At 43.7% G+C, this 26758-nt stretch overlaps 1 protein-coding gene across 1 annotated transcript; it reads right to left on the bottom strand.

The window, feature by feature from the left end:
- Window positions 1-2278: 2278 nt before the first annotated feature.
- pgk1 (phosphoglycerate kinase 1) lies at window positions 2279-26523 on the bottom strand. The gene is made up of 11 exons (XM_080779381.1): window positions 26361-26523; window positions 21381-21431; window positions 20792-20947; window positions 20179-20323; window positions 16642-16745; window positions 15859-15978; window positions 13902-14016; window positions 10843-11022; window positions 8673-8850; window positions 5180-5278; window positions 2279-3273 (listed from the first exon to the last, which is right to left on the bottom strand). The coding sequence occupies exons 1-11, from the start codon at window positions 26423-26425 to the stop codon at window positions 3233-3235; spliced, it is 1254 nt and encodes a 417-aa protein (XP_080635507.1). The 5' UTR covers window positions 26426-26523; the 3' UTR covers window positions 2279-3232.
- Window positions 26524-26758: the final 235 nt, after the last annotated feature.

The raw sequence follows: 26758 nt of genomic DNA, 5'->3' as shown, positions 1-26758 counted from the left end.
GCCAACACACACACACTCCGTTTACAAATGTAGACAACTTACCACAGAGAGATAAATAAGAAGTTAAGAACTCTTTACATAAATCCATGTTCCGTTCAGCAGGCAGCGGCTCATCACAAACACACTCTGCAGGTGTGGGCGGAGCCACGTGGCCTACAACAGCCCAGTGGATTGTGGGTAATGGTGTCCACACAGTGTGGAGTGGCCACGTTGGACTACAAACGCAGGGTCCCAGTGGATTGTGGGCAATGGTGTATTGGTGTTCACAGACACAGTGGACTACAAACGCGTCCCGGTGGATTGTGGGCAATGGTGTTCACAGTTCACGCCCTACCACCAACAGTCAGTAAGACTAGACATGTGAATCCATTGACTCCTTCAAAACCCCCCCCCCCTTTTTCCCCTCACTGTATATGTTTCTTTTCCATTTTTGCTTCCTGATGAATGATGAATGATGAATTCCTGTTCTGTTCTTTAGCTACGGTATATAGAAGGGTCTATTTGTATGTCTCTAAATGTTTTGATGAATTGAACAAGGTGGACCCTCTTGTAAACAAGTGTAATGCTTAATTGGGTCGTCCACTCACAGTTAACAGTCTTTGTATTGAGTTTGTGCTTAAAATGTACTGTAATTCTGCAAACTGTTAATAAATATTTCAATCAATCAATCAAAAGTTGAGACTTACAAACCCGTCCATGTTTTCTCACTGAATCGTGTTGTTGTGGCTCCTGTGCGCCATCTAGTGGACACAGAGTGAAACTATAATTCCTGCCTGAGAATATTATTTTTTTCTACCCCAAAACGTTGTGTTGAAACTATAGTTTAAAACCAATACATTATAAATATAACTTAAAAAAGCACAACCTTCATTAGAATTAGACTAGGATATTCTAATAAGACAACTTAAGCTTTCAAATGCCTCTATTCCAACTCAAACTGACCCTTTATTTTATTATAAAATAAAATCTCGCCCTCCCCCCCTCCCCCCACAGATGGGTGGTCCTCTGTCCACCCATCTGACCACAGATGGGTGTACAACTGTACTCCCTGACTCACTGACTCCATGGAATGCCCTGGAGTCAGTGAGAGCTCAGTGACCCTAACGGTTAGGGTCACTAAAAGTCTTTTACTTGTGTATAAAGCTCTCAATGGTCTCGCACCTTCCTACCTACATGACTGCCTGCCTAAATATGTCCCAAACCGCCCCCCTAAGGTCTTCCACTGCTGGCCTGCTCGCTTTGCCTAAAAAAATGGCAACTAAAAAATACGGGGAAGCAGCTTTTTGCTTCTACGGGCCGTCGGCATGGAACAAGCTCCCACTGTACCTTCGTCAGGCAGCCTCTGTAGTTTAACAAGCTCCCACTGTACCTTCGTCAGGCAGCCTCTGTAGTTTAACAAGCTCCCACTGTACCTTCGACAGGCAGCCTCTGTAGTTTAACAAGCTCCCACTGTACCTTCGACAGGCAGCCTCTGTAGACATTTTTAAAGCTCAGCTCAAGACCCACTTCTACAACATTGCTTGTAATTGATCTTTTATTTTTTGTTATTCATGTCCTCATTGTATTGCATTACTGCTCCATTGTTCTGTAAAGCACTTTGAGCTGCATTTCATGTCATGAAAGGTGCTATACAAATAAAGTTTTTATTATCATTATTATCATTACTAGGGTTAGGGTGAGACCCTAACCCTAAATGACTGAGATCTGTTGTAAAGTAATCGCGCTCTGGCAAATAACAGAAGTCATGTAACACGTTATTGTCTGTGTTGCCTTTCGATCACATTTTTTTTGGCTCCTGATCCGATTCATTTGTGGAGGAATTAACCCATTTAGGCCCGACGTCGAAATTTAAAAAAAATCTTCAAAATCCCGACAGTTTTCTGAAAAACCTCATGTTTCTGTATCAGTGGTGCTCAATATTTCATGTCAAGGACCCCACAAATGATGATGTAATATGCCTCCACCGCCCCCATCTGAAAATATGTTGTTCCAGTGGACCCCCCCCCCCCCCCCCCCCCGCCCAGAAACAAAGATTTGAGTTAAAAACGTTCTGAAAGAATATATATTCAAAGATTTGTGCCACATTTTCAGGTTTAAAAAAAATTAGCAGACCTTCAAGCTACGAGCTTGAAGGTCTATGAGCTTGTAGATCTCATCTCCTAAATTATAACATAATGTTTAAAACACCAAAAGGGGTTCCCGTCCAGAATTAATTAAATAGCATAACTAACCAACCCGGGGAGCAAAAAGGGAGTAAAAAACATCACGACAGCTCAAATCTCCTTTAAACAGAAAACGCTTTATTTTGTCGACTCTGAAACAAAGAAAAGTGCTCCGTAATTCAACCGTTAACATAACGTCAAGGCCTATAATTTAGCATCATATATTAACATATATTAATGATACTAGATGTTATTATTAATGGTTCTAACCAACACAACAGTTTCACTGTGAGTCAGACCAGAAGCAGGACTCCAACTAGGAAACACAACTTTATGCTAAAGGGATGTTTAAGAAGACATTACAGCAAGGGGTTCTCAGAGTGGGAAACCAAATGGACCCTTAACAGGTCTGTTAACTCTGAGAGTGTAACACATGGAACCAAACTGACCCGTTTGGGTCCATTTGGTTCCATTTCCACAACTCTCAGAGGTGAGGGGGCGTCGAAATGAACCAAAAAAAACCAAAGAGAACCCACTGTGTGCACTGTGAGAAAACACACCTTTATGATAAGGTTCCGTTCACATGGGGTACAGTACAGTACAGTACAGTACAGTACAGTACAGTACAGTACAGTACAGTACAGTACAGTACAGCAGGATGTATAGAAAACATTCAACGACTAGGCAGGAACAATTAGTGAGACGACAAACACATGACGTCATTAACACACGCGTCGTGTGTACAGGGAGCACGCGCACACACACACACACACACACACACAGTCAAATTACCATACTTGTGGGGTCACGTTTGACCCTCACAAGTATAGTAAAACAAGTACAAACACACACACACAGAAGGGAGTAGGTTTGTACAGGCTGTAGGAAGAAGGTCCCGTTCATTTCACGCCTCAGGATTAACATCCAGGGTCCCAGAGTAGTGTGTGTGTGTGTGTGTGTGTGTGTGTGTGTGTGTGAGCCAGAGTGTGTGCGCGAGTGCATGTGTGTGCACGTGTGTGTGTGCGTGTCACGCGAGTGCGGGTATGCAGTGTGTGTGTGTGTGTGTGTGTTTAAGCGCTGCTCAGGGCATCGACTCCAGGCAGGACCTTACCTGAGGGCAGAGAGAGAAAATGCACGAGAAACAAATGTCAAGTCAAGTCACCTTTATTTATATAAATATAATATAATAATATTTATTTATATAGCACATTTAAAAACAACAGAAGTTGACTCAAAGTGCTTTCCATGTGCTGCTATAGAGCGGTTTTTATTAGCAGCGTAAAAACTAAAAAAATATAAAAACTAGCGTTTTTCCTCTAAGGCTAGTCTATGGCAAACTCCGTCATATAAAACCCATTTTGACCTGAGATCAGATTCTAAAAAAAAGTCTTCTAAATCCTGACAGTTTTCTGAAAAAGCTATGTTTCTATGTCAGTCGTTCTTCGATTTTTCAAAGAAATAGCAGATCTAAAGCTACGATATTGTAGATCATAGCTTTAGCTATTTTTCAATAGCTAAAGAATAACATAAACACCAAAAGGGGTTTCCGTCCAAAATGGGTTAAAGTGAACGCATACGCTGGCACTGAGAACTAGGGGTTTATGCTAACAGCTAGCGGTAGAGATAGTTAATATAATGATAAGAATGGACTGCATTTTCATAGCGCTTTTCTATGCACTACGTGCTTTACAACGGTCCATTCATTGGGAGGTGAAGCGGCGAACAGTCGACGCCAGCGTCCTCACTTCACACATTCACACACCGACGGGGCGACTGTGGCTCAGGAGGTAGAGCAGGTCGTCCAATGATCCATGGGGCGGCGGTTTGAATCCCTGCTCCTCCTCCTGTCTACATGTCCAAGTGTCAGTGTAAGGTGCAGACGTGGCCGAAAGGTTTGCGGAGCGGTCTTGATATCGGAAGGTCGCTAGTTCGTATCCCCGGACCGGCACGTTAAAATTACCACCGCTGAAGTGCCCTTGAGCAAGACATTGAACCCCTACCATGAAATGTTCTATGAGCAGGGCCTGGCTGTAAACAAGTTCTTGAGCTTAGTCCAGTTACCCTGGGTAAACATAGTACCTTTCCTTTCCTTATTCCAGTTACCCTGGGTAAACATAGTACCTTTCCTTTCCTTAGTCCAGTTACCCTGGGTAAATATAGTACCTTTCCTTTCCTTAGTCCAGTTACCCTGGGTAAACATAGTACCTTTCCTTTCCTTAGTCCAGTTGGCAGTTACCCTGGGTAAACATAGTACCTTTAGTCCAGTTACCCTGGGTAAACATAGTACCTTCCCTTTCCTTAGTCCAGTTACCCTGGGTAAACATAGTACCTTTCCTTTCCTTAGTCCGCAGTTACCCTGGGTAAACATGGTACCTTTCCTTTCCTTAGTCCAGTTACCATGGGTAAACAATAGTACCTTTCCTTTCCTTAGTCCAGTTACCCTGGGTAAACATAGTACCTTTCCTTTCCTTAGTCCAGTTACCCTGGGTAAACATAGTACCTTTCCTTTCCTTAGTCCAGTTACCCTGGGTAAACAATAACATAGTACCTTTCCTTTCCTTAGTCCAGTTACCCTGGGTAAACATAGTACCTTTCTTTCTTTCCTTTCCTTGGGCAAGACACTGAACCCCAAATTGCTCCCGATGTGCTGGTTGGTGCCTTGCATGGCTTCCTCCTCCATCGGTGTGTGAATGGGTGAATGTAATGCACAATCTATGTAAAGCGCCTTGGATAAAGGCGCTATATAAATGCACCATTTACCAATGGTGGCGAGCTCACACCGACTCATTCGAGGCGATGTAGGGTTCAGTGTCTTGCCCAAGGACACTTCGACATTTAGGACAGGAGGATCCGGGATTCGAACCGCCGACCCAGGGATCATTGGACGACCTGCTCTACCTCCTGAGCCACAAGCCAGCCGCCCCCAAAACACAGTGTTGACCCTCTCAAACGAACGTTTAATTATCCAACGACGTAATCATGGGATCATGAATAATTAACGAGGTTAATTAGCTCACCCTCCAGCAGTTCCAGTGAAGCTCCGCCCCCTGTGCTGACGTGGCTGACCTTGTCCTCCGTGTCCCACTTAGCGCAGCATGTGGCTGTGTCGCCCCCACCTGGAGGAGACAGGTAGTACACACACACACACACACACACTTTAACGCATGCACACACTCGCCCCAATCATTTAGATTCACCAGCTTTAGAACAGTGGGGTCCGGGGACCACCAGGGGTCCTTGAGGGGGAGTTCCAGGGGGTCCCCAGCTATAAATGATAGTTTGTAACCAAATGGACCCTTATGGGTCTGTAACTCTTGAGTGTCCATTTTGTACACTCTCAGAGTTACATTAACCCATTCTGAAAGGGAACCCATTTTGGTGTTAGCATCATGTCGTGCTTTAGCTATTGAAAAAATGCAGATCTACAAGCTCGTAGCGCGCCACTCGAGGTCTGCTATTTTTTTTTAAATCAAAGACATTTTTAGAATCTGATCTCAGGTCAGAATGGGTTAATAATTAAACTGTCAGGATGTAATAGACATTTTTTGAATCTGATCTCAGGTCAGAATGGGTTAACATTGATTTGATTCATCAAACTGTGGTTCCGTGGCTCAGATACTGAATAAATAATGAACCCTGATACAAAAAGGGGTTGAAATGCACGGCTATAAAATAAATACTGTAATCCAGGTGGTCCCTACAGGGGTATTTACAGGGGTGTGACCCTGAGCCAAATGTGGCCGCTTCAGAAGTCATTCATTTATTTTAATTTACGTTTTCATGTCATGTTAAAGCAGGGAATCGTAGCTTCAAATTTACATATTGGTTGTTCAGTTTGACCCACCAGTTGTGGAGATATGGTTTATAGAGTAATGTCTGGCAGAGAAACAGCGAGTTGAGAAAACAGGCTTGAAAGGTTCACTTCTGTGGTCTCTAACATTACACCTATAGCTACATGTTTAAGCATTTATTTCATATTTACATGTCTTCTGTGGTCTCTAACATTACACCTATAGCTACATGTTTAAGCATTTATTTCATATTTACATGTCTTCTGTGGTCTCTAACATTACACCTATAGCTACATGTTTAAGCATTTATTTCATATTTACATGTCTTCTGTGGTCTCTAACATTACACCTATAGCTACATGTTTAAGCATTTATTTCATATTTACATGTCTTCTGTGGACTAACATTACACCTAGCTACATGTTTAAGCATTTATTTCATATTTGCATGTCTTCTGTGGTCTCTAACATTACACCTATAGCTACATGTTTAAGCATTTATTTCATATGTACATGTCTTCTGTGGACTCCAACATTACACCTATAGCTACATGTTTAAGCATTTATTTCATATTTACATGTCTTCTGTGGTCTCTAACATTACACCTATAGCTACATGTTTAAGCATTTATTTCATATTTACATGTCTTCTGTGGTCTCTAACATTACACCTATAGCTACATGTTTAAGCATTTATTTCATATTTACATGTCTTCTGTGGACTAACATTACACCTAGCTACATGTTTAAGCATTTATTTCATATTTGCATGTCTTCTGTGGTCTCTAACATTACACCTATAGCTACATGTTTAAGCATTTATTTCATATTTACATGTCTTCTGTGGTCTCTAACATTACACCTATAGCTACATGTTTAAGCATTTATTTCATATTTGCATGTCTTCTGTGGTCTCTAACATTACACCTATAGCTACATGTTTAAGCATTTATTTCATATTTACATGTCTTCTGTGGACTAACATTACACCTATAGCTACATGTTTAAGCATTTATTTCATATTTACATGTCTTCTGTGGTCTCTAACATTACACCTATAGCTACATGTTTAAGCATTTATTTCATATTTACATGTCTTCTGTGGTCTCTAACATTACACCTAGCTACATGTTTAAGCATTTATTTCATATTTACATGTCGATTTCAGCTCTGACACTTATTCCAGGCATGCTCTAGTATGTGAAGAGTCTGCCTGTGCTATTAACTCATTTTGCATGGGGAAAAAAAAGAATAATCAGTTTTTCTCCTCTCCTGAAAACCTGAATGTCTGTGTATCAAAAAGAGAACCACTGCTTTAGAGTTAGAGAGCTACGTTCAAGATCTACCTACCCGCCGAAACAAATATTCATCAAATTGCTGAAAATGGTTAAACAATGTACCCGAGATCAGATTCTAAAAATGTCTTCTAAATCCTGACAGTTTTCTGAAAAAAGCTATGTTTACTATATGTCGGTTGTTCTTTCGATTTTTCAAAAATAGCAGACCTACAAGCTCGTAGCGCGCCACTCGGTGGCGCGCTATGAGCTTGTAGATCTGCTATTTTTCAATAGCTAAAGCATAACATAATGCTTAAAACACAAAAATGGGTTAAACAACGTACCTGAGGGGCCTTTGGAATAGAAACACACGGAGAACAACTTGAAGCTGGGTTTTCTTGTATAGAACTTTTGTATTTCTACTGATGTTTGTGATAAAATACTTGAGAAAACAACAAAGTATTGCATTGTGGGTTTTGAGCCGACATGCCCCCGTTTGATGTCAATCAAGTCGCCTTAATTCAAGTGCCTTTTTGTGTTTATTTATTTGACATTTAAATAATATATATTTTTAGGGGGCATGTCATGTGGTCTACCTGCACAGAGTGTGTGATCTCTTTTTTGTATTTTTATCCCACAATTTTGTAACCCATTTTTCACCCCGGTGTCAATCATCTACTGTGATCCTGGGCTCTACACACCCTCCACCAACCTAGTCCCCATATATGGGGGACAAGGGGAGAGCAACCTAGTCCCCATATATGGGGGACAAGGGGAGACCAACCTAGTCCCCATATATGGGGGACAAGGGGAGAGCAACCTAGTCCCCATATATGGGGGACAAGGGGAGAGCAACCTAGTCCCCATATATGGGGGACAAGGGGAGAGCAACCTAGTCCCCATATATGGGGGACAAGGGGAGAGCAACCTAGTCCCCATATATGGGGGACAAGGGGAGAGCAACCTAGTCCCCATATATGGGGGACAAGGGGAGACCAACCTAGTCCCCATATATGGGGGACAAGGGGAGAGCAACCTAGTCCCCATATATGGGGGACAAGGGGAGAGCAACCTAGTCCCCATATATGGGGGACAAGGGGAGACCAACCTAGTCCCCATATATGGGGGACAAGGGGAGAGCAACGGACTTGAACTCATGCTCCCTTCATGCCTGAGTGTCCAAGTTGCTCCTTTACACCTGACAGGGGGGAGTTTCCCTGGTTGGACGTAGCGCGTGGAAGGAACACGTTATTCCAACCAGTTCCTTTCCCCTCCATCAGGCGCCCCGGCTGGCCAGGGGGAGGCAGTTTAGAGACCAGGGTGTCTACCCTAGGGGACACGGGGAGAACAAGCTATTTTTCAACAGCTAAACATAATGCTTAAAACACCAAAGGGGCTTCCCCTCCTGAACGGGTCAAGGCCGGGTCAGGGTTTAGTTCTTACCGATGATGGTGACACAGCCGGTCTTGGTGACCTCCACCACGCGGTCCATCAGGCTCTTGGTTCCCACCGCAAACGGTTCCCACTCGAACACGCCCACCGGGCCGTTCCACACGATCTGCTTGGCTCGGCACACGGCCTCTGCAAACGCCTTGTTGCTCTCTGGGCCGCAGTCCAAGCCCTGTGGAACACCACGACAATATGTTAGTTAGAGTAAACCGTATAGTTAGGCTACATGAAAGACATGCTGGAGCCCCATAAGGCCAACACGGAGCCTTAGATCGGCCAGCAAGGCTCTCCTGGAGGTTCCGACTACCCAGCTCGTCACCATGGGTGAGCGGGCTTTCTCGGCCCGTGCACCTAAGCTGTGGAACGCCCTACCAGAGGCCCTAAGAAGACATCACCGTAGTTATTTTAAATCACAGCTAAAAACCCACCTGTTCACGATTGTTTTATTTTGTGTTCACCTGTTTTACTTCTTTTAAAATGTGTTTTACTGTTTTTTTTTAATTCAACTGCACTGCATTTTATTCCGGAAAATCACTTTGTAACATTGTTTTAAAAAGTGCTTTATAAATAAAGTTAATTATTATTATTATTATTATTATTACTACATGTACATGGGTAACTGGGGTCACACGGGGTCCCCACCTTCCCCACCCTGCAGGTTATTATTTGAAATATTGATATATTATATTAGGACGGCCACTGCCGGCCTGCTTGGCTGCTGTTTTACCTCCCATCTCTGTTATTCCCACTGCTCTGCCTATGTTTAATGCCTCTGTAATTTGTTGCCTTTGTTTTAGCCTGTTTTCAGTACTCTATGTATTTTGACTGTGCCTTGACTTTTATGTCCTTTTTTGTATTTTTTCTGTAAAGCACTTTGCGCTGCACTTGTGTCATGAAAAGTGCTCTATAAATAAAGTTTATTATTATTGATTTCAGCTGTTACAATTCCAAACAAAAGGTCTTCTGAAAGAATATATGTTCAATTTCAAAAGATCTGTGCTGCATTTTCACGATTCTTCAAAAATAGCAGACCTACAAGTTCATAGCACTCCACTCGGTGGCGCGCTACGAGCTTGTAGATCTGCTATTTTTCAAATAGCTAAAGTATAACGTAATGCTTAAAACACCAAAAGGGGTTCACCGCCCAAAACAGAGTGATTTACAGTAAGCAATAAGAACACCACATCTGCACAATGAAACTATTATACAAGTACACTATAGAACGCCATGTCTACGTGATATCTAAATGACATATTTTAGCCGTTAGCCGACCGTTGTTTCCGCGCGTCGGTCCGTTGGCGTGTCGGTTCTGCGTGTGTCGCTGAGAATGACTGGGCACTATGACATGCATGCAGTACCTCTTGCCAGCCAGTAGGTGGTGCTAGCAGACCACCAAAGTGGTTAAAACTAAGGACACAATTATAGTGATCAAAGTCAAATATTGACTGATATAATATTGTCCAGACCAATATATACCAGGTCTGCTTCTGTCACACAGTTAAGTTCTCAAACAGTGGTTGTTTAGAAGACCATCATGGCCCGTAGCACTTACCCTAGCCCCTTAGATAGCACTTTATGTAGCCTTTTAGACAGACTTATAGCATGTTACGTAGACAGCACTAGAATTGCACTTCATAGTACATATGTATAGCATAGTATAGTATAGTATGTTTAGTTTATATATAGTTTCATTATATAGATATTCCACTGTTACTTTCTTAGCTTGCGCATGTTTCATGATAAATGCTTTTATGTGATGTATTCCCCATGCTTTTGTTCTTGCTTAATGTAAGTCGCTCTGGATTAAGAGCTTCTGATAAATGCCTGAATTGTAAATTGTAGTTAGTTTACCATGGTAATGTTTAGATATAAGATATACATTGTGTCTAGACATTGGTTTACAGGTGGTAATGTTAAAATGTGGGTTTCTAGATCCAGTATAAGTGCATTTTACACTTGGTTGCATGCTGAAAATAGCTGATCTACAAGCTCACAGCGCGACGCGGCGTTGTGAGCTTGTAGATCAGCTATTTTCAGCAAGTGTAAAAACAAGTCATTAAGACGGCATCAAGCCCGTCAAAATACATTTTAGTCGACTAAATAAACTGTCTAGTTTTACTAAATGTCATAAGATTCTTGTCTAAAAGGTGACTGAAGCACTCACCATCCACCCAGCAGGGATCCCGTCTGCCACCTTGGCCGTGCCGACCTTGGCCTTCTCGTTGAAGTCGTCTGCGGTGATGAAGTCGACCGGCAGGTTGATCTTCACGCCGTTCTTCTCGGCCTTGGCCATCAGGTCCTTGACGATCTTCGCCCCCTCCTCGTCGTACAGCGAGGTACCGATCTGTGGAGCGTACAGTAGATATGTACATATGTACAGTAGGCCTACAGTATATTCGCCTAGTCGGTTTGTACCGCGCCAGGTCGCACCGCGCCCGTTAGTGCAATTCTGGTCTTTGCATTGACTCTGTATGTCATACATGGGCAACTGGCGGCCCGGGGGCCACATGCGGCCCCCACCTTCAGCTAATGTGGCCCTCAGATTAATTTCGGAATACTGATATGTTAATGTTTTCAGCTGTTTACAATTCCAAACATTGCAAACATGACCCGCTTTAATTAGTTTACAGTCTAAATTAGTAGCTTGCTGAGTAATGTTACAAATAATGTTATTGTCTTTTTTTATGTCCAATATATTTATGTATTTAGTTCAAATTACTTTTCAGGATCCCAATTAAAAATAGCAAAAAAATATTCAGGATTTCAATTCAAATGTATGTGGCCCCTCTGGAGTGAGCATGGAAATATAGTGGCCCCTCTGGAGTGAGCATGGAAATATAGTGGCCCCTCTGGAGTGAGCATGGAAATATAGTGGCCCCTCTGGAGTGAGCATGGAAATATAGTGGCCCCTCTGGAGTGAGCATGGAAATATAGTGGCCCCTCTGGAGTGAGCATGGAAATATAGTGGCCCCTCTGGAGTGAGCATGGAAATATAGTGGCCCCTCTGGAGTGAGCATGGAAATATAGTGGCCCCTCTGGAGTGAGCATGGAAATATAGTGGCCCCTCTGGAGTGAGCATGGAAATATAGTGGCCCCTCTGGAGTGAGCATGGAAATATAGTGGCCCCTCTGGAGTGAGCATGGAAATATAGTGGCCCCTCTGGAGTGAGCATGGAAATATAGTGGCCCCTCTCCATCGTCAAAGTCGCCCAACGCTGCTGTATGTAATCGCTCAGCTCTAACCATCCAAGTCTGAACGCACCTTTAAGGCCTCTTTTGTCCGGGGGCGGGGGGGGGGCGCGTTGCCCGTCCCCTTATTGTACACCTGCAGATCAGGCACTCAGATGCTAATCTTGTTTTTACCTGCCAGGTATTGGGTACAGTAAGGTACAGTAGGGTACAGTACTGTACTCTGCTTATAGGCTACTTGTTCACAATGAAAAGGAGTAGCCTACACCAGATGACTCAGTGCTGCAATCATCATGGCATTTAAACAAATGCTCTTATAACCTAAACACTGTGACACGTTTAAAGAGTGTTACAAATAAGTGTTTAGAAGCTTGGCTTTAGGGTGGATAAAAGATAAAACTACTTTTTTCCCCGTTGCGATGGGGCGGGGGGGGGGTGCTTAGCGGGGGGAGGAGGGGCGCCCCTCCATGACGATTATAAAAACATTTCGACTACAAAGGTAGTCGACGAACATTTCTTCGTCTCAGTTTTAGTCGAACCTTCCAGTAGCCTTATATGATGGAATCACATGTGATGTGAACCTTCCAGTAGCCTATCCCTGGGCCTGTATGATGGAATCACATGTGATGTGAACCTTCCAGTAGCCTATCCCTGGGCCTGTATGATGGAATCACATGTGATGTGAACCTTCCAGTAGCCTATCCCGGGCCAGTATGATGGAATCACATGTGATGTGAACCTTCCAGTAGCCTATCCCTGGGCCTGTATGATGGAATCACATGTGATGTGAACCTTCCAGTAGCCTATCCCGGGCCAGTATGATGGAATCACATGTGATGTGAACCTTCCAGTAGCCTATCCCGGGCCAGTATGATGGAATCACATGTGATGTGAACCTTCCAGTAGCCTATCCCTGGCCGGTATGATGGAATCACTCATTTTATCAGAACCCAGGAACCATTTCCTGACTTTAACACGTTTTAGTTTTTTTTCCCCCTAAACTTTGACAATCATCTCAAGCTGCATTGTGGGTAAAACCCATGCGTTTGTTGGTGTACAGGTCAACCGGAGGTCACTTTATTATTTAGTGCTTTCCTAACGCCACATATTTCCACCAAGCCGTGGGATAACATTATTATACTGTTATCACTTCTTATCACTCCGTCAACATTTATTTGGATTTAGTAATGCCAAAGAATAAGCTGAGTCACTTCATTTTATACCTTTCACACATTTACAATTTTCTTTTTTTACCATTTGCTTCCATTTCAGCACTCAAAATAGTTCTACTAGTGGTTCTAATTACTCCTAATGTGTCATAATTAATAAGTGTCATAATTAATCCATTCTGGACGGGAACCCCTTTTGGTGTTTTAACTAAGCATCATGTTATGCTTTAGCTATTGAAAAATAGCAGATCTACAAGCTCATAGCGCGCCACCGAGTGGCGCGCTACGAGCTTGTATAGATCTGCTATTTTTGAAAAATTGTGAAAATGCTGCACAAATCTTTGAATATAATATTCTTTCAGAAGACTTTATTTATTTCGACGTCAGGCCAAAATGGGTTAATAAGTGTCATAGTGTCATAATTAATAAGTGTCATAGTGTCATAATTAATAAGCGTCATAGAGTCATTGTGAAGAAACCCTGGAGACATTCAGTAAAGTGGGTCTTGTGATCAAAATGAGAACATTATAATGGTGTGTAAAAAAATAATGACAATAAAAAAGTTTCCCACGGAAACAAGAACGAGACCTTCCCATTGGCTCGTTGAAGAGTGGTGTTACGGTGCTTCTTCTTCCCCATTGGTCGATGCCCGGTCAAAGTACACCAGCGTCCAAATTAACTGCACTGTTGTTCACATGCGTCGGGCGCGTGTGGACAGAGTGGCGTGTGTGTGTGTGTGTGTGTGTGTGTGTGTGTGTGTGTGTGTCCATACCTCCATGTTGTTGAGAACCTTCAGGAAGGTGTGTGTGTGTGCGTGTGCGTGTGCGTGTGCGTGTGCGCGTGTGTGTGTGTGTGTGTGTCCATACCTCCATGTTGTTGAGGACCTTCAGGAAGGTGAAAGCCATCCCTCCTCCAATGATCATCTCGTTGACCTGGTCCAACATGTTGTTGATCAACTGGATCTTGTCCTTCACCTTGGCTCTGAGAGAGAGACACCGGGAGACAGGGGGGGAGAGAGAGGGAGGGAGAGACACCAGGAGACAGGGAGAGAGAGAGAGAATGAATTAAGGGATGCAGGACGTCATATTATGGCTTAACTCAAACTGTATTTGGACTCAGAGCTGGCTGGTTGTACACGGTGTGTTGTGGGTGAAGGATGCTGTGCTCTGTCGTCAACCCTGAGCCATTACAGCCTGTCAAAATGGGCAGGGGTGAGGTGGGTGCGGGGGGTAAGGAAAGGAAAGGTACTATGTTTACCCAGGGTAACTGGACTAAGCTCAAGAACTTGTTTACAGCCAGGCCCTGCTCATAGAACATTTCATGGTAGAGGTTCAATGCCTTGCTCAAAGGGCACTTCAGCGGTGGTCATTTTAACGTGCCGGTCCGGGGATACGAACTATAGCGACCTTCCGATATCAAGACCGCTCTTCAAAACCGTTCGGTCACCGCTGCTTTTGAAAATGAGAGAAATTAAAGAGAGCTTTTGTGATCCTGAAACCTAGCCTGTGCAACTGAACCGCTCAAAAAACTTGATATACTTAATTAATTCTGTCTGTCTGTCTGTCCAGAACAGAACAGAGCAGGCAGACAGGGTGGGGGGGGGGGGGGGTGGGGGGGGGGGGGGGGGGCGGTGGTGTCTTATAAAAGCATAAACGGAAGGATTTGATTCGCTGCTTTCCAGACGTTAGAATGCTGTGGCAGTTGCACAACAGAACCTGGACCCTGACCCGTGTGTGTGTGTGTGTGTGTGTGTGTGTGTGTGTGTGTGTGTGTGTGTGTGTGTGTGTGTGTGTGTGTGTGTGTGTGTGCGCTTTCAGGACAACCAGTGAATATATAAAAGTAAAACCTTTTAAAATCACGTAAGTTAAGAACCGTGTTCCAACAATAAAACATAAATGAGCCGTTCGTGATATGGAGTTATTTAATACAGTCTGTGTTTGGATTCTTTTTTTAACTATGTTAGGAAAAACTTATGATGATGAATAAAACTTTTGAAGACAATTTTCTCAACAAATAAAACCATGTTAAGATTAAGACTGCTTTTATTTGATGTCAATGGTTTACGTTCTTTCCAGAATTTATGTGATATTTTTAACTTGCCTGGTAACTCTTTCTTTTTCTATCTACAATTGAGAACTGCCATGAGGACATACGGGGTTCCATGGCAGACCCCCCTTGCAATGCACCATTTGCATAGACTTATCTGTGATGTTAGGTCAAGAGGTTTTGTTTCCATATTGTATGATTATTTATTAGAATCTAGTTATGGGACCTTGGCTGTCGATACTGTATGGAGGAATGACATACCAAATCTAGATCCAGATTGGAGCTGGGATACAGTGTGGTCTAATGTTGCCCTATCTTCTAGGACCTATTCTGATGAATGTGTGGTCAGTCAGTCAACCTGTGATGATTCGGTGACGGTTCCGTTCTTACCCTCCCAGGAAAGGCCTGGAACCCCTTTTGGTGTTTTAAGCATTTTATTACACTTTAGCCATTGAAAAATAGCAGATCTACAAGCTCATAGCGCGGCACTCGAGCTTGTAGGTCTGCTATTTTCTTTTCATTGAAAAATCTTTGAATATAATATTCTTTCAGAGCGAACGTTTTTAAATCAAATCGTTGCTTCTGGGGGGGGGGGGGGGTCCCTGGAACAACATATTTTGAGATGGGAGTCGGTGGCCAAATACATGTATTTTTGGGGGTCCTTGACATGAATATGTTTGAGAAACACTGAGATAGAAACATAGGGTTTTTCAGAAAAATGTCACGATTTAGAAGACATTTGTAGAACCTCAGGTCTAAATGGGTTAAAGTTCTTACCCTCCCAGGATGGCCAGGAAGGGCCTGGCGGGTTTCTCCAGAGCCATGGCGAAGTAGTCCAACTCCTTCTTCATCAGGAAGCCTGCTGCCTTCTGGGGAAGGTTCACTCCTACCATGGAACTGAGGAGAGACAGAGAGAGAGACAGAGAGCAGTATTATTAACTATAGAGAAGGTTCACTCCTACCATGGAACTGAGAGAGAGAGAACAGTACTATTAACTCTTCAGAATCTGTATTCATTTTAAATGCACTGTTGCACTCTGTATTCGTATTTGTTTTTATTCTGTAAAGCACTTTGAATTGCCTTGTGTATGAAAGGTGCTATATAAATAAAGTTGCCTTTCCTTGCCTTACACGACTGTCACATAATTCTGCAGGTCACCAATGTCACCATAACAGTACAATGCTGGAGTTTTAAGTGACCGGAGTGTGAGTGAGCGAGTGGCCGAGATTTGGGGTATTGAAATTTGGCACCGAGAAGCCCCCTGTTCACTTTACAAAAGTGTATGCTGTGTTTATTAGCGTTTTTTTGGAAACTCTGTTTAACTCTATGGTTGATATTAGGAGAGCCATCTCTCTTTCGTAGTGATAAACTTTTTCCAGGGTTGTTTATTAATTGTTGTTGTTTAAATAATATCACTTTTCCCCCCCGGTGCATATTGCAGGCTTTGTCGACGAGATGCGTGCGTGTGTGTGTGTGTGTGTGTGTGTGCGTGCGTGTGTGTGTGCGTGTACCTGTGTGCGTGTGCGTGTGTGCGTGTACCTGTGTGCGTGTGCGCGTACCTGTGTCCTCTGTGGGCGGTGCCGAAGGCATCGTTGACGTAAACGTCTCCCAGCTTAGAGAGAGACGCTCTGAAGGCATCGATCTGCTCCTGAGACGCCTTGGTCTGAGAGACAGACAGACAGACAGAACAATAACTTGTCAAACCTTTGGACCGTAGCCACCCATCGTGTTTAAATTGACCTGAATAATGTTATCAGTCAGTGTGTGTGTGTGTGTGTGTACATTGTAGTGTTTCACGCGCGCATCACGCAGTAGGAGAATGTTTGTTTGACACACGTTCTCTCTCACACACACACACACACACACACACACGTAAGTGGTCTGTCTGATTAGTCGTGCATGTTTCAACAGAACTGGGGTGTGTTATATTGTATATATTCAACAGAACTGGGGGGTGTTTAGGAGGGACTAGCGCCCTACGAGTAAGACGCGCAAACGCGGGAAGCGAACGCAGCTCGTACATATTTGGGTTTTGGACGTATAGCTGCTTTGGGGACTCCTTATATGGTTATGGCTGAGTCATGGTGACGTAACAGCGGGACAGACACTTGCATCAATCACAAACAAATCACTCAGCTCCATATATGGGCACAAAAGCCGGGACAGACAGACAGACAGACACACAGACATGATCTGCTAGGTCTCATAGTAAGTGCTCACTGGTTCGCAATAAATCTACACTTTATCTGAATATAGGAGGGGCTAGCACCCTATAAATCTACACTTTATCTGAATATAGGAGGGGCTAGCGCCCTATAAATCTACACTATAGCTGAATATAGGAGGGGCTAGCGCCCTATAAATCTACACTATAGCTGAATATAGGAGGGGCTAGCGCCCTATAAATCTACACTATAGCTGAATATAGGAGGGGCTAGCGCCCTATAAATCTACACTATAGCTGAATATAGGAGGGGCTAGCGCCCTATAAATCTACACTATAGCTGAATATAGGAGGGGCTAGCGCCCTATAAATCTACACTATAGCTGAATATAGGAGGGGCTAGCGCCCTATAAATCTACACTATAGCTGAATATAGGAGGGGCTAGCATACCCTGTGTGAATGGTTCACTGCAGTCCTGCTGATGTAATCAATGGGTGACTCTGCATTCTGCAGGGACACTGCAGTGACATCATCAAAGAGTGACTCAGCACTCAGAGGGACACTGCAGTGACATCATCAAAGAGTGACTCAGCACTCTGCACTGCAGCTGCATGGCCTATAGCTGAGTCACTGTCCTTCACTGTGAGGACAGTGACTTTCAAGGACACCAGTTTTATCCAATCAGGAGAGAGAACTCAAACAGTGGAACTGGAAGTGATGACACAAAGAAGTCACCAGACGAGGGTTTACAATGTTTAAGAGTTCCAGGTCCAATGTTGTCTCGTCCAATCTCACCCTCTGCGATCATTAATTAATCACAGCCAATCTCGCCCTAGGCATTGAAACTGTTTTAATGGGGTATTCCAATTCAGACACACACACACACACACACACACACACACACACATCATCATTTTTCGACCGCGGTCGAGATCGTGGATTTCACAATATCACGCCAGACTTCCCGGTCCTTCATTGCCACCCCCAGTTCCTGCTTTACTGATGCATGTGTCCCTATAGACCAGGGGTGACCAACCTGGGGTTCGCGAGCTACCGGTAGCTCGCGGGAACGTTTCACGTCGATCGCGAAGTGACGGGCAGCCAGCCATCACTGCCAATACACAGCAGAATGTCGTACGCAAAAAAGAGCAGATCTACAAGCTAACAACGTGTAGAGGCTCGATGCATTTTAGCTTGAAGATCTGTTCCCCTTGCTTCCACCGCACCGCCCTCGGCCCTCCCCCTTTTAGCACTATGTGCTCATGTGCTGCTGTGTCCTGTGTGTCTGTTGTTCCCTCGCAGTCAGCACACAGCGTCAGAGTGAACGCAGTATGATAGCGTCCCCGACACGTTGAATACTAAACTTATTTGTAAAGTTCGAACGCCAACTTTTAACCAAACGTGGGAGAAACACTGTGCACTGACGGATTATTATCGATCAAAACAATCCTTAGCGTCGCTTACAAAAACATGTGTTGCACAGCATGAATGATACGTAATCAGTTTAATCACCGACCTGGCTGGATAAATATCACTATGACAAAGTGTCAAAATGTTTAGTGCCGCTGTCAAAACATGACACAAAAAGCCACAGTTTTTTTTTTATCCTGCTGTTCTATCATGGGATATTCGATACAGGGCAAGATGCTCGATTGTGAATTAAATTGTAACATTCTCCTTGGCTTTGACTACTTCAGACAGAACATCTGACACACAGCTACAGTAGACTATTAATTTACTAAGCTGGTAACTTACTCGGCTGCCTACCGTTGCTCGTTAAGCAGGTCACACAATGGATATGGACCACTGATATTTATCCAGCCAGGTCGGTGATTACTTATCATTCATGCTGTGCAACTGTGTGCAACACATGCTTTTGTAAGCGACGCTAAGGATTGTTTTGATCGATAATAATCCGTCATGTGTGTGCGCGAGTGCACTCTTTATTTGCGTGCAGCCGTGCAGTGTTTCTTCCACGTTTGGTTAAAAGTTGGCGTTCGAACTTTACAAATAAGTTTAGTGTCGGGGACGCTATCATGAACTCGTATGACTGACTCACATCTTAATGACACCCTCAGACTGGCAATCACTAAATATGAACCAGATTTCAAAACGCTTGCAGATAAAGTGCAGTCACAGCAGTCTCATTAAAGGTGGGCTGACCCTGAGAGTATGTCACCATATCTGTGCAAATATATATGGTCATGTTATGCCTATGTCATTTGAACATCTGCCAATGTGAATATTCATTGAAATGAGAAACAAAATATTGTGCTGTAAAAGCAATTCATGTCCTTTGCATTTTGTTTTATTTAAAAAAAACTCAACAAAGAAGTTTATTTGTATTTCCTGTCCTAATATTTTTTTTGTATTTCCTGTCCTAATATTTTTTATTTCTAATACATTTGTCTTAATATTATTTGACATTGATAATATAACTTACTATAAGAATTTATTCTAATTTAAGCTTTAGTCATTGAGCCTGTCAGAAATAGCAAAAAAACAAGTGTTTTTTCTAACACGTTTTAGTGGTAGATCTTGGCTTACAATTGGGAATAAAATGGGCTCTTGGGCTTGAAAAGGTTGGTTACCACTGCTATAGACCGATTCACAGAGGCGTGCCCTGGGCGCGGCCATTACTGAGGTGTAATCCATTGAGCAGGTGCTCCGTAGGCCAGGTGTAGCTAATCAGTGCTGTTGCGCTTAATGGTACACCTCAGTAATGGCCGCACCCAGGAAACCCTCTGTGAATCGGTCTATAGCGATGACATCATGTGTCCCTACTAGCGATGACATCAGGGAACGAAAGTTTTCTACCTCTGGTCTGCTTTGAGGCAGGACTCCAGAGAAGAAGGGAAGACACACACACACACACACACCCTGTTCTCGGCGGCGTCCTTGCCCCCCCCCCCCCCCCCCACACACACACACCTTGTTCCCGGCGGCGTCCTTGCCCTTGCCCTCCTCGGCCAGGTGGAACCTCAGGTTCTCCAACAGGATGACGCTGCCGGGGGCGGGGTTAGCGCACGCCGCCTCCACCTCGGGGCCCACGCAGTCCTTCAGGAACGTGATGTCCCTAACGCACGCACGCACACACACACACACACACACACACACGCGCGCACGCACGCACGCACACACACACGCACGCACGCACACACACACACAGTCACAGTCACACACACACACACACAGTTACCAAATCTGTTCTCGGTCCAAATTATGTTCAATAATGCCACTCTGTGATCTGATCCTGTGTAGATACCGCCTCCTGTCTCCGGTAATGTGCGCTCGCACACACGCACGCACAGATATCCTAATAACAGTACTGTACTCAGATAAATATGATAATAAAAGTACTAGTACTGTATCAGGTACCTTAGTATAAATATTAAATATGATAACAGTACTGTACCTTCCCCTCAGTGTTTTATATTAAATATGTATATATGTATCAGCTACCTCCCCAGTATAAATATATTAACAGTAATAGTATCAGCTACCTCCCCAGTATAAATATATTAACAGTAATAGTATCAGCTACCTCCCCAGCAGGGTCTTCAGCTCAGCGGCCACCGGCTCCAGGGAGTATTTGGTGGGCATGGGGGTTCCGTCAGGACGGCCCAGATGAGACATCAGAACCACAGCTTTGGCCCCGTTGTCCAGGCAGTGTTTGATGGTCGGAACGGCTGCCTTGATCCTGATGACACACACACACACACACACACACACACACACACACACTCATTACACTTTCTATGCAATCACTTTAACACTTTGGGTGAGAAGGCGAGACATTTGCGCGCGTGTGTGATGGTTTATGTACCTCTGGTTGTTGGTGTGTGTGTGTGTGTGTGTGTGTGTGTGTGTGTGTGTGTGTGTGTACCTCTGGTTGTTGGTGATGTGTGTGTGTGTGTGTGTGTGTGTGTGTTGTGTGTGTGTGTGTGTGTACCTCTGGTTGTTGGTGATGTGTGTGTGTGTGTGTGTGTGTGTGTGTGTGTGTGTGTACCTCTGGTTGTTGGTGATGTGTGTGTGCGTGTGTGTGTGTGTGTGTGTGTGTGTACCTCTGGTTGTTGGTGATGTGTGTGTGTGTGTGTGTGTGTGTGTGTGTGTGTGTGTGTGTGTGTGTGTACCTCTGGTTGTTGGTGATGTGTTGGTCCTTCATTGGAACGTTGAAGTCAACCCTGTAAACACAAACACACTGTAGTAAAACAAACCAACACACCGTGACGCATGACGGCGTGCATGCGTTCAAATTTGACACACACGTCCCACGTTCATGTAGAAAACAGAAGGAGAAATGATTATTATAACTAAAGCTAGCAAAATAAACTAGAATAAAAAACAGTACAGTAGTACAGTAGTGAGTAGTGCATCCCGTGGATGCAGAGGTCGTTGTTTTATTGTGTCCCTTTAACTATAAACTGCGTTTTGGGATGCAAAATGCACCCTGTTTTAATCTCTGTTGTATTATACTGTATGTATGTAAACATGGTCTATTCTTCTTGTATAATGCAAAGACACACACACACACACACACACACACACACACACACACAGTTCCATGTATTTTGAAAACTACTAAGTGTAACCATAATAGAACACGCAATAGATTAGCTATCGCTTCACATATAATATATGTATGAACATATGAATTACCACACGCACACACACACGCACACGCACGCACGCACGCAGTCTATTGTTGGCGTCTAGTCATCTTGACTCTTGAGAAAGCAGTCAGTGAGTTCCATTGATTCAGTGCCAGAGGAATTCTACTGGGGTGTGATCTGAAATAACAACTCTGTCCAAAAAAACTAGTGTGGAGCCATTGGAGTCCATGCATGGTCGCTGAGGGGGGGCGATTGTTTTACTGGTTAGGGTTAAGGTTAAAGGTTTAGAATTAATTTCTGTGAGGTTAGGTTTAGGGTTACTACTATAGGCATAGTTTTTGTGAGGTTATATAGCCCCACCCGACTAGTAGTAGCTGGCACTGTAAAACAAGCGTCCCGCCGAATCCCAGGCTGTGCAACAAAAAAAAGGGAGTCCTGTTTTTCGGAGCACTTCTCCGTACAACCAGTCAGTGACTCCCCCCCCCCTCCTCTCCCCAATACAATAATAAAACAATAGGTACTAGGCTGGGACGACACAGATGCAATATTAACAATGCCAAAAAGACAACCACAAGATTGGTGCAACATTTCATGGCGCACGGCATTGAAGCTCTAAAATGCGCTGGACTTCAACACAACCCCAACTGGACAGTTTTTAGGACAAAGACGTTTTAATGAAAAACAGTGGATTAAGAACCTCAACACAGATTTTCCTGGAGGCTTAAACATGCCTAAAATCAGATCTTGAACACTACAAAACTTAAACTCAGGATTAAACTGGAGAAATCTAAAAGTGATTGGATCAGACTTCCTTCGGATACATGGCGAATGCATTTATTCCTTGCATTGTGCCTACACATGTTGCGACCTGCAGTCGCAACATGTGTAGGCACAGTGCACTGAAGTCTTTTAATTCCCCCTTCCTCCCCCCCCTCCTCCTCCCCCCCCCCCTCCTCCTCTCTCTTCCCCCCCCCCCCCCCCCCTCCTCCTCCCCCCCCCCAGCAGGCGGAGGACCAATAAAAGGTCTATCTGTGCGTTTTATCTGAGGCTAAATGAAGGGAGGAAGAAGAACAACAATGAAAAGTTACACAATCAGGAAGTGAATTAATTAATAATAGTTACAGCAAATGTCTGCTTGCTTTGTGATGCACAGCAGACTGACAGTCACACACACACACACACACACACACTCTCTCTCTCTCTCTCTCTCTCTCTCTCTCTCTCGCTACAACAGCAGCAAACACACGCAAGATACCCTCCTATAGTGCCCTAGGTTAATTTTGTCGACCAAAACTGTGACGCAAGAAGTTCACGTCGACACTAACAGGCAGTGTCAACAGCTAAGTTGCAGACTTATCTCAGGAATCGGGACGCCATTATTATGGCTCGACAATATACATTTTAGTCACAATGTTTTTTTAGATTTAGTTCACCAAAATCTTATGGTACTGTATGTATAATGTAGTCAACTAACGCTATAGACTGAAAAGTAAAACATTTAAAATTAACCCATTTTGATCGGGAACCCGTTTTGGTGTTAGCATTACGTTATGCTTTAGCTATTGAAGAATAGCAGATCTACAAGCTCGTAGAGCTTGAGGATCTGCTATTTTTGAAAAATCGAAGAGCGACTGACATTTTTTTAATCTGATCTCAGGTCAGAATGAAAACTGTCAGGATGTAGAAGAACATTTTTAGAATCTGATCTCAGGTCAGAATGAAAACTGTCAGGATGTAGAAGAACATTTTTAGAATCTGATCTCAGGTCAGAATGAAAACTGTCAGGATGTAGAGAAGAACATTTTTAGAATCTGATCTCAGGTCAGAATGGGTTAACTAAAATATTAAAACTAAACTGAATTGTATTTCAAACGACGACATCAAGATGTGCTCAAATGAACCCTGATCATGTCTGTGTGTTTCTGACTGTACATGTCTCTAGATTCCACTCAGGCTTAAAGTCCATCCGCTCCAGAAAGTGAACCTGCTGCTCCGTTAACCTTCAAACCTCTCTCTGTAAAGAGCACGTACCGACGGAGTGGCGTGAACCTTGACCTTTCTTCTGAGTTTTCCTCGGACACACATTCACACACCGATGAACCTTGACCTTTCCTCGGAGGCCCCCCCCCTCCCTGTCGGACAGCAGCGGACCGACCGGCCGGCCCCCTCCCTCCCTCGAGGGAGACGAACCTTGACCTTTCCCCCGCCGGCCCCCTGAATGTCTGGTCGGCAGACTGACCCCTGATATTTACAACAGACCGGTGTTCAGTTTCAAGTTGACAGTCAAGGCAGTGCACATGGCTGACCACTGCCTTGTGTAGCCTATACTGTAATGTGTATATATATATATATATATATATATATATATATATATATATATATCATATTATATAATTATACAGTAAGATAACCACCCACCTTCCACAACTATAACAACAATCATCATGTGACATTCACACTGATTGAACTATTTGGAAATTGCTTTTCAAATGATATTTGTACAGTTATATTTATAAGTGGGTAGCCTCGACGGAGACCAACCGGGTTCCTTGAGTCATGAGGCCCATAGGTCATAGGTCAGGAGCCTATCTCCTGTTTCTGTACACCCCCACCCCGGGACAGGACACTAGTACTGTACTAGTACTGTACTGTGGCTCAGGAGGTAGAGCGGTCGGCGGTTCGAATCCCGGCTCCTCCTCCTGTCCACATGTGGAAGTGTCCTTGGGCAAAGACACTGAACCCCACGTTGTGAAATCCATGATCTCGACCACGGTCCAAACATTATGATGATTGCATGAAATGTATAGTTCATTTCTAGGAATATGTGAACCATATCAATCACAACAACCAATAGCTTCTCTCTCCTGGTTGGTTATAAGTTAAGAATGTTAGCGTTGAGACGTTTAAATTCCTGCCAGGCTTCAATGCAGCTTCACTTCAGTCAGACATACTGGTCCTCTGAGCCTGTATGCAGCCTCACATCCTCCTCAAACTGCCCTCATTACTCAGTCACCACCGAGGCCCCTGGGCTTTGGAAAGGGGTACCCGAGGCCCTTGGGCTTTGGTATGCCCTACCAGAGGGCCCCTAGGCCTTGGTATGCCCTGCCTGGGGGCCCCTAGGCTTTAGTCTGCCCCACCTGAGGGCCCCTAGGCCTTGGTAAAAGAGTACCTATAGGGTAACTATAACTAAATGCATTTGAAATACAATAGAAATGTTACTTTTCAAGGTTTCCACTTTTCAAAAAAATCTAGTTTTCAATTCAAATAACCAAAATAGCTTTAATCTACAAGCTCAAAACTAGATTGGCTATTTCTTGCTACAACAGTAATATGCACTGTCTGTGGCCCCTCTGGTAGCGAGTGTGGAAATATATTGGCCCTCTCAGTGATGTAAATAGGTTTTCAATGTAAGGAGTCCTGGGATGCAGGGATGGTCTTTTAGAAATTAGTCCCTGCAGGGACATTTTATGGGTCCCACTTCAACTACGTTAGGAGTCATATTTTTCAGCATTTCATTTTATATGGTTATAATATAATGTGGAATGTGTCATGTAGAAAACAGAAGAAAAATATATTACTACAACTAAAGCTAGCAAAATAAACTAGAATTAAAAAACAGTACAGTAGTACAGTAGTGCATCCCGTGGATGCAGAGGTCGTTGTTTTATTCCTGTTCTGTTCTTTAGCTACATAGAAGTGTCTATTTGTACGTCTCTAAATGTTTTGATGAATTGAACATTGTGGACCCTGTTGTAAACAAGTGTAATGCTTAATTGGGGTCGTCCACTCACAGTTAACAGTCTCTGTATTGAGTTTGTTCTTAAAATGTACTGTAATTCTACAAACTGTTATTAAATATTTCAATCAATCAATCAATATTGCGTCCCTTAACTATAAACTGTGTTTTGGATGCAAAATGCACCGTGTTTTACCATCGTCAAAGTTGCCCAGCCCTGGCCCACAGGGTGATGCTGTGTGCACCACCATATCCATCCATCCTTCCATGCATCATCTGAGAGGATGCACGTAACAGCAGATAGGAACGTGACTAGTGAAGTCAAACACACACACACTTCCTGTGTCTGTGTTAAAGCAACACTGGGTACTAAAAAGTGATGTAACATGAACTCATCTCAATACAACTGGTCCTGGAACCTCGTGTCTTTAAGGACACAACATGCAACATTACTACTGTCCGTCTGTCTGTCTGTGGACATCTTGTCAAATTAAATGCAACGGACTATAATAGTCTACCCGTTTGCATTTCATTTCACAAGATGTCCACTTCATTCATCTGCATCTCGTGTTCATCCATGTTTGTATTTAGATAAATCCCGATTGAATGGCGCATTTTTAGAAAACAGACCCAACTTGATATGCATTCATAAAACAATGATATAAAACTATCATGAACACATTTATAAAAGCCACACTAAAACAAAGTAGCCTAGATGCGTTACGTGTTACGTCGTGAATGTTTGAATTAAATGTAGTAAATACCTCATGATGACTCGCTTTCCGTTGACGTTCACCTTGTCCAGGGTCAGTTTGGTGGACAGAGACATGGTGGCCAGTGGTTATAGGTCAGTGTTAGTTGGAAAAAGCGGTTGAAATGGTGGTGTTCTGTTCAGTGTTGCTGCTGAGCTGATCCTGCGTCGGTTCCTCCAACAGACAGAATGAACTGACCTCCACCCCGCTGGGAGAGAGCTACACCGCAGGGGGCGGGCCTTACAGGCTCAACCGGCCCCGCTGATTGGCGGAGAGAGAGAGTGGGTAGGGTGGGGACCGGGTGATTGACGCAGACGCGCAGCCATTGGCTGGGTTTAGGTGTCATTCATTGGAAAGAAAACACATGGGGTATTTATTTATGCCTTGAACTTGAAAAGTTTTATTTTCAA

This window comes from Protomyctophum bolini, assembly GCF_963924005.1.
Source record: "Protomyctophum bolini genome assembly, chromosome: 13".
In the NCBI taxonomy this organism is placed as follows: domain Eukaryota; kingdom Metazoa; phylum Chordata; class Actinopteri; order Myctophiformes; family Myctophidae; genus Protomyctophum; species Protomyctophum bolini.
Note: the sequence above shows the minus strand (reverse complement) of the source record. Positions and strands in the feature narration are given on the sequence as shown.

Bases quoted from the DNA above. Each gene is read 5' to 3' on its own strand.
- pgk1 (XM_080779381.1), bottom strand. From the start codon at position 26,425: ATGTCTCTGTCCACCAAACTGACCCTGGACAAGGTGAACGTCAACGGA. The intron at 21,432-26,360 runs GTATTTACTACA...TTGTGTTTACAG, and splicing joins GGAAAGCGAGTCATCATGAG to GGTTGACTTCAACGTTCCAA. The intron at 11,023-13,901 runs GTATGGACACAC...TACGCTCCACAG, and splicing joins AGGTCCTCAACAACATGGAG to ATCGGTACCTCGCTGTACGA.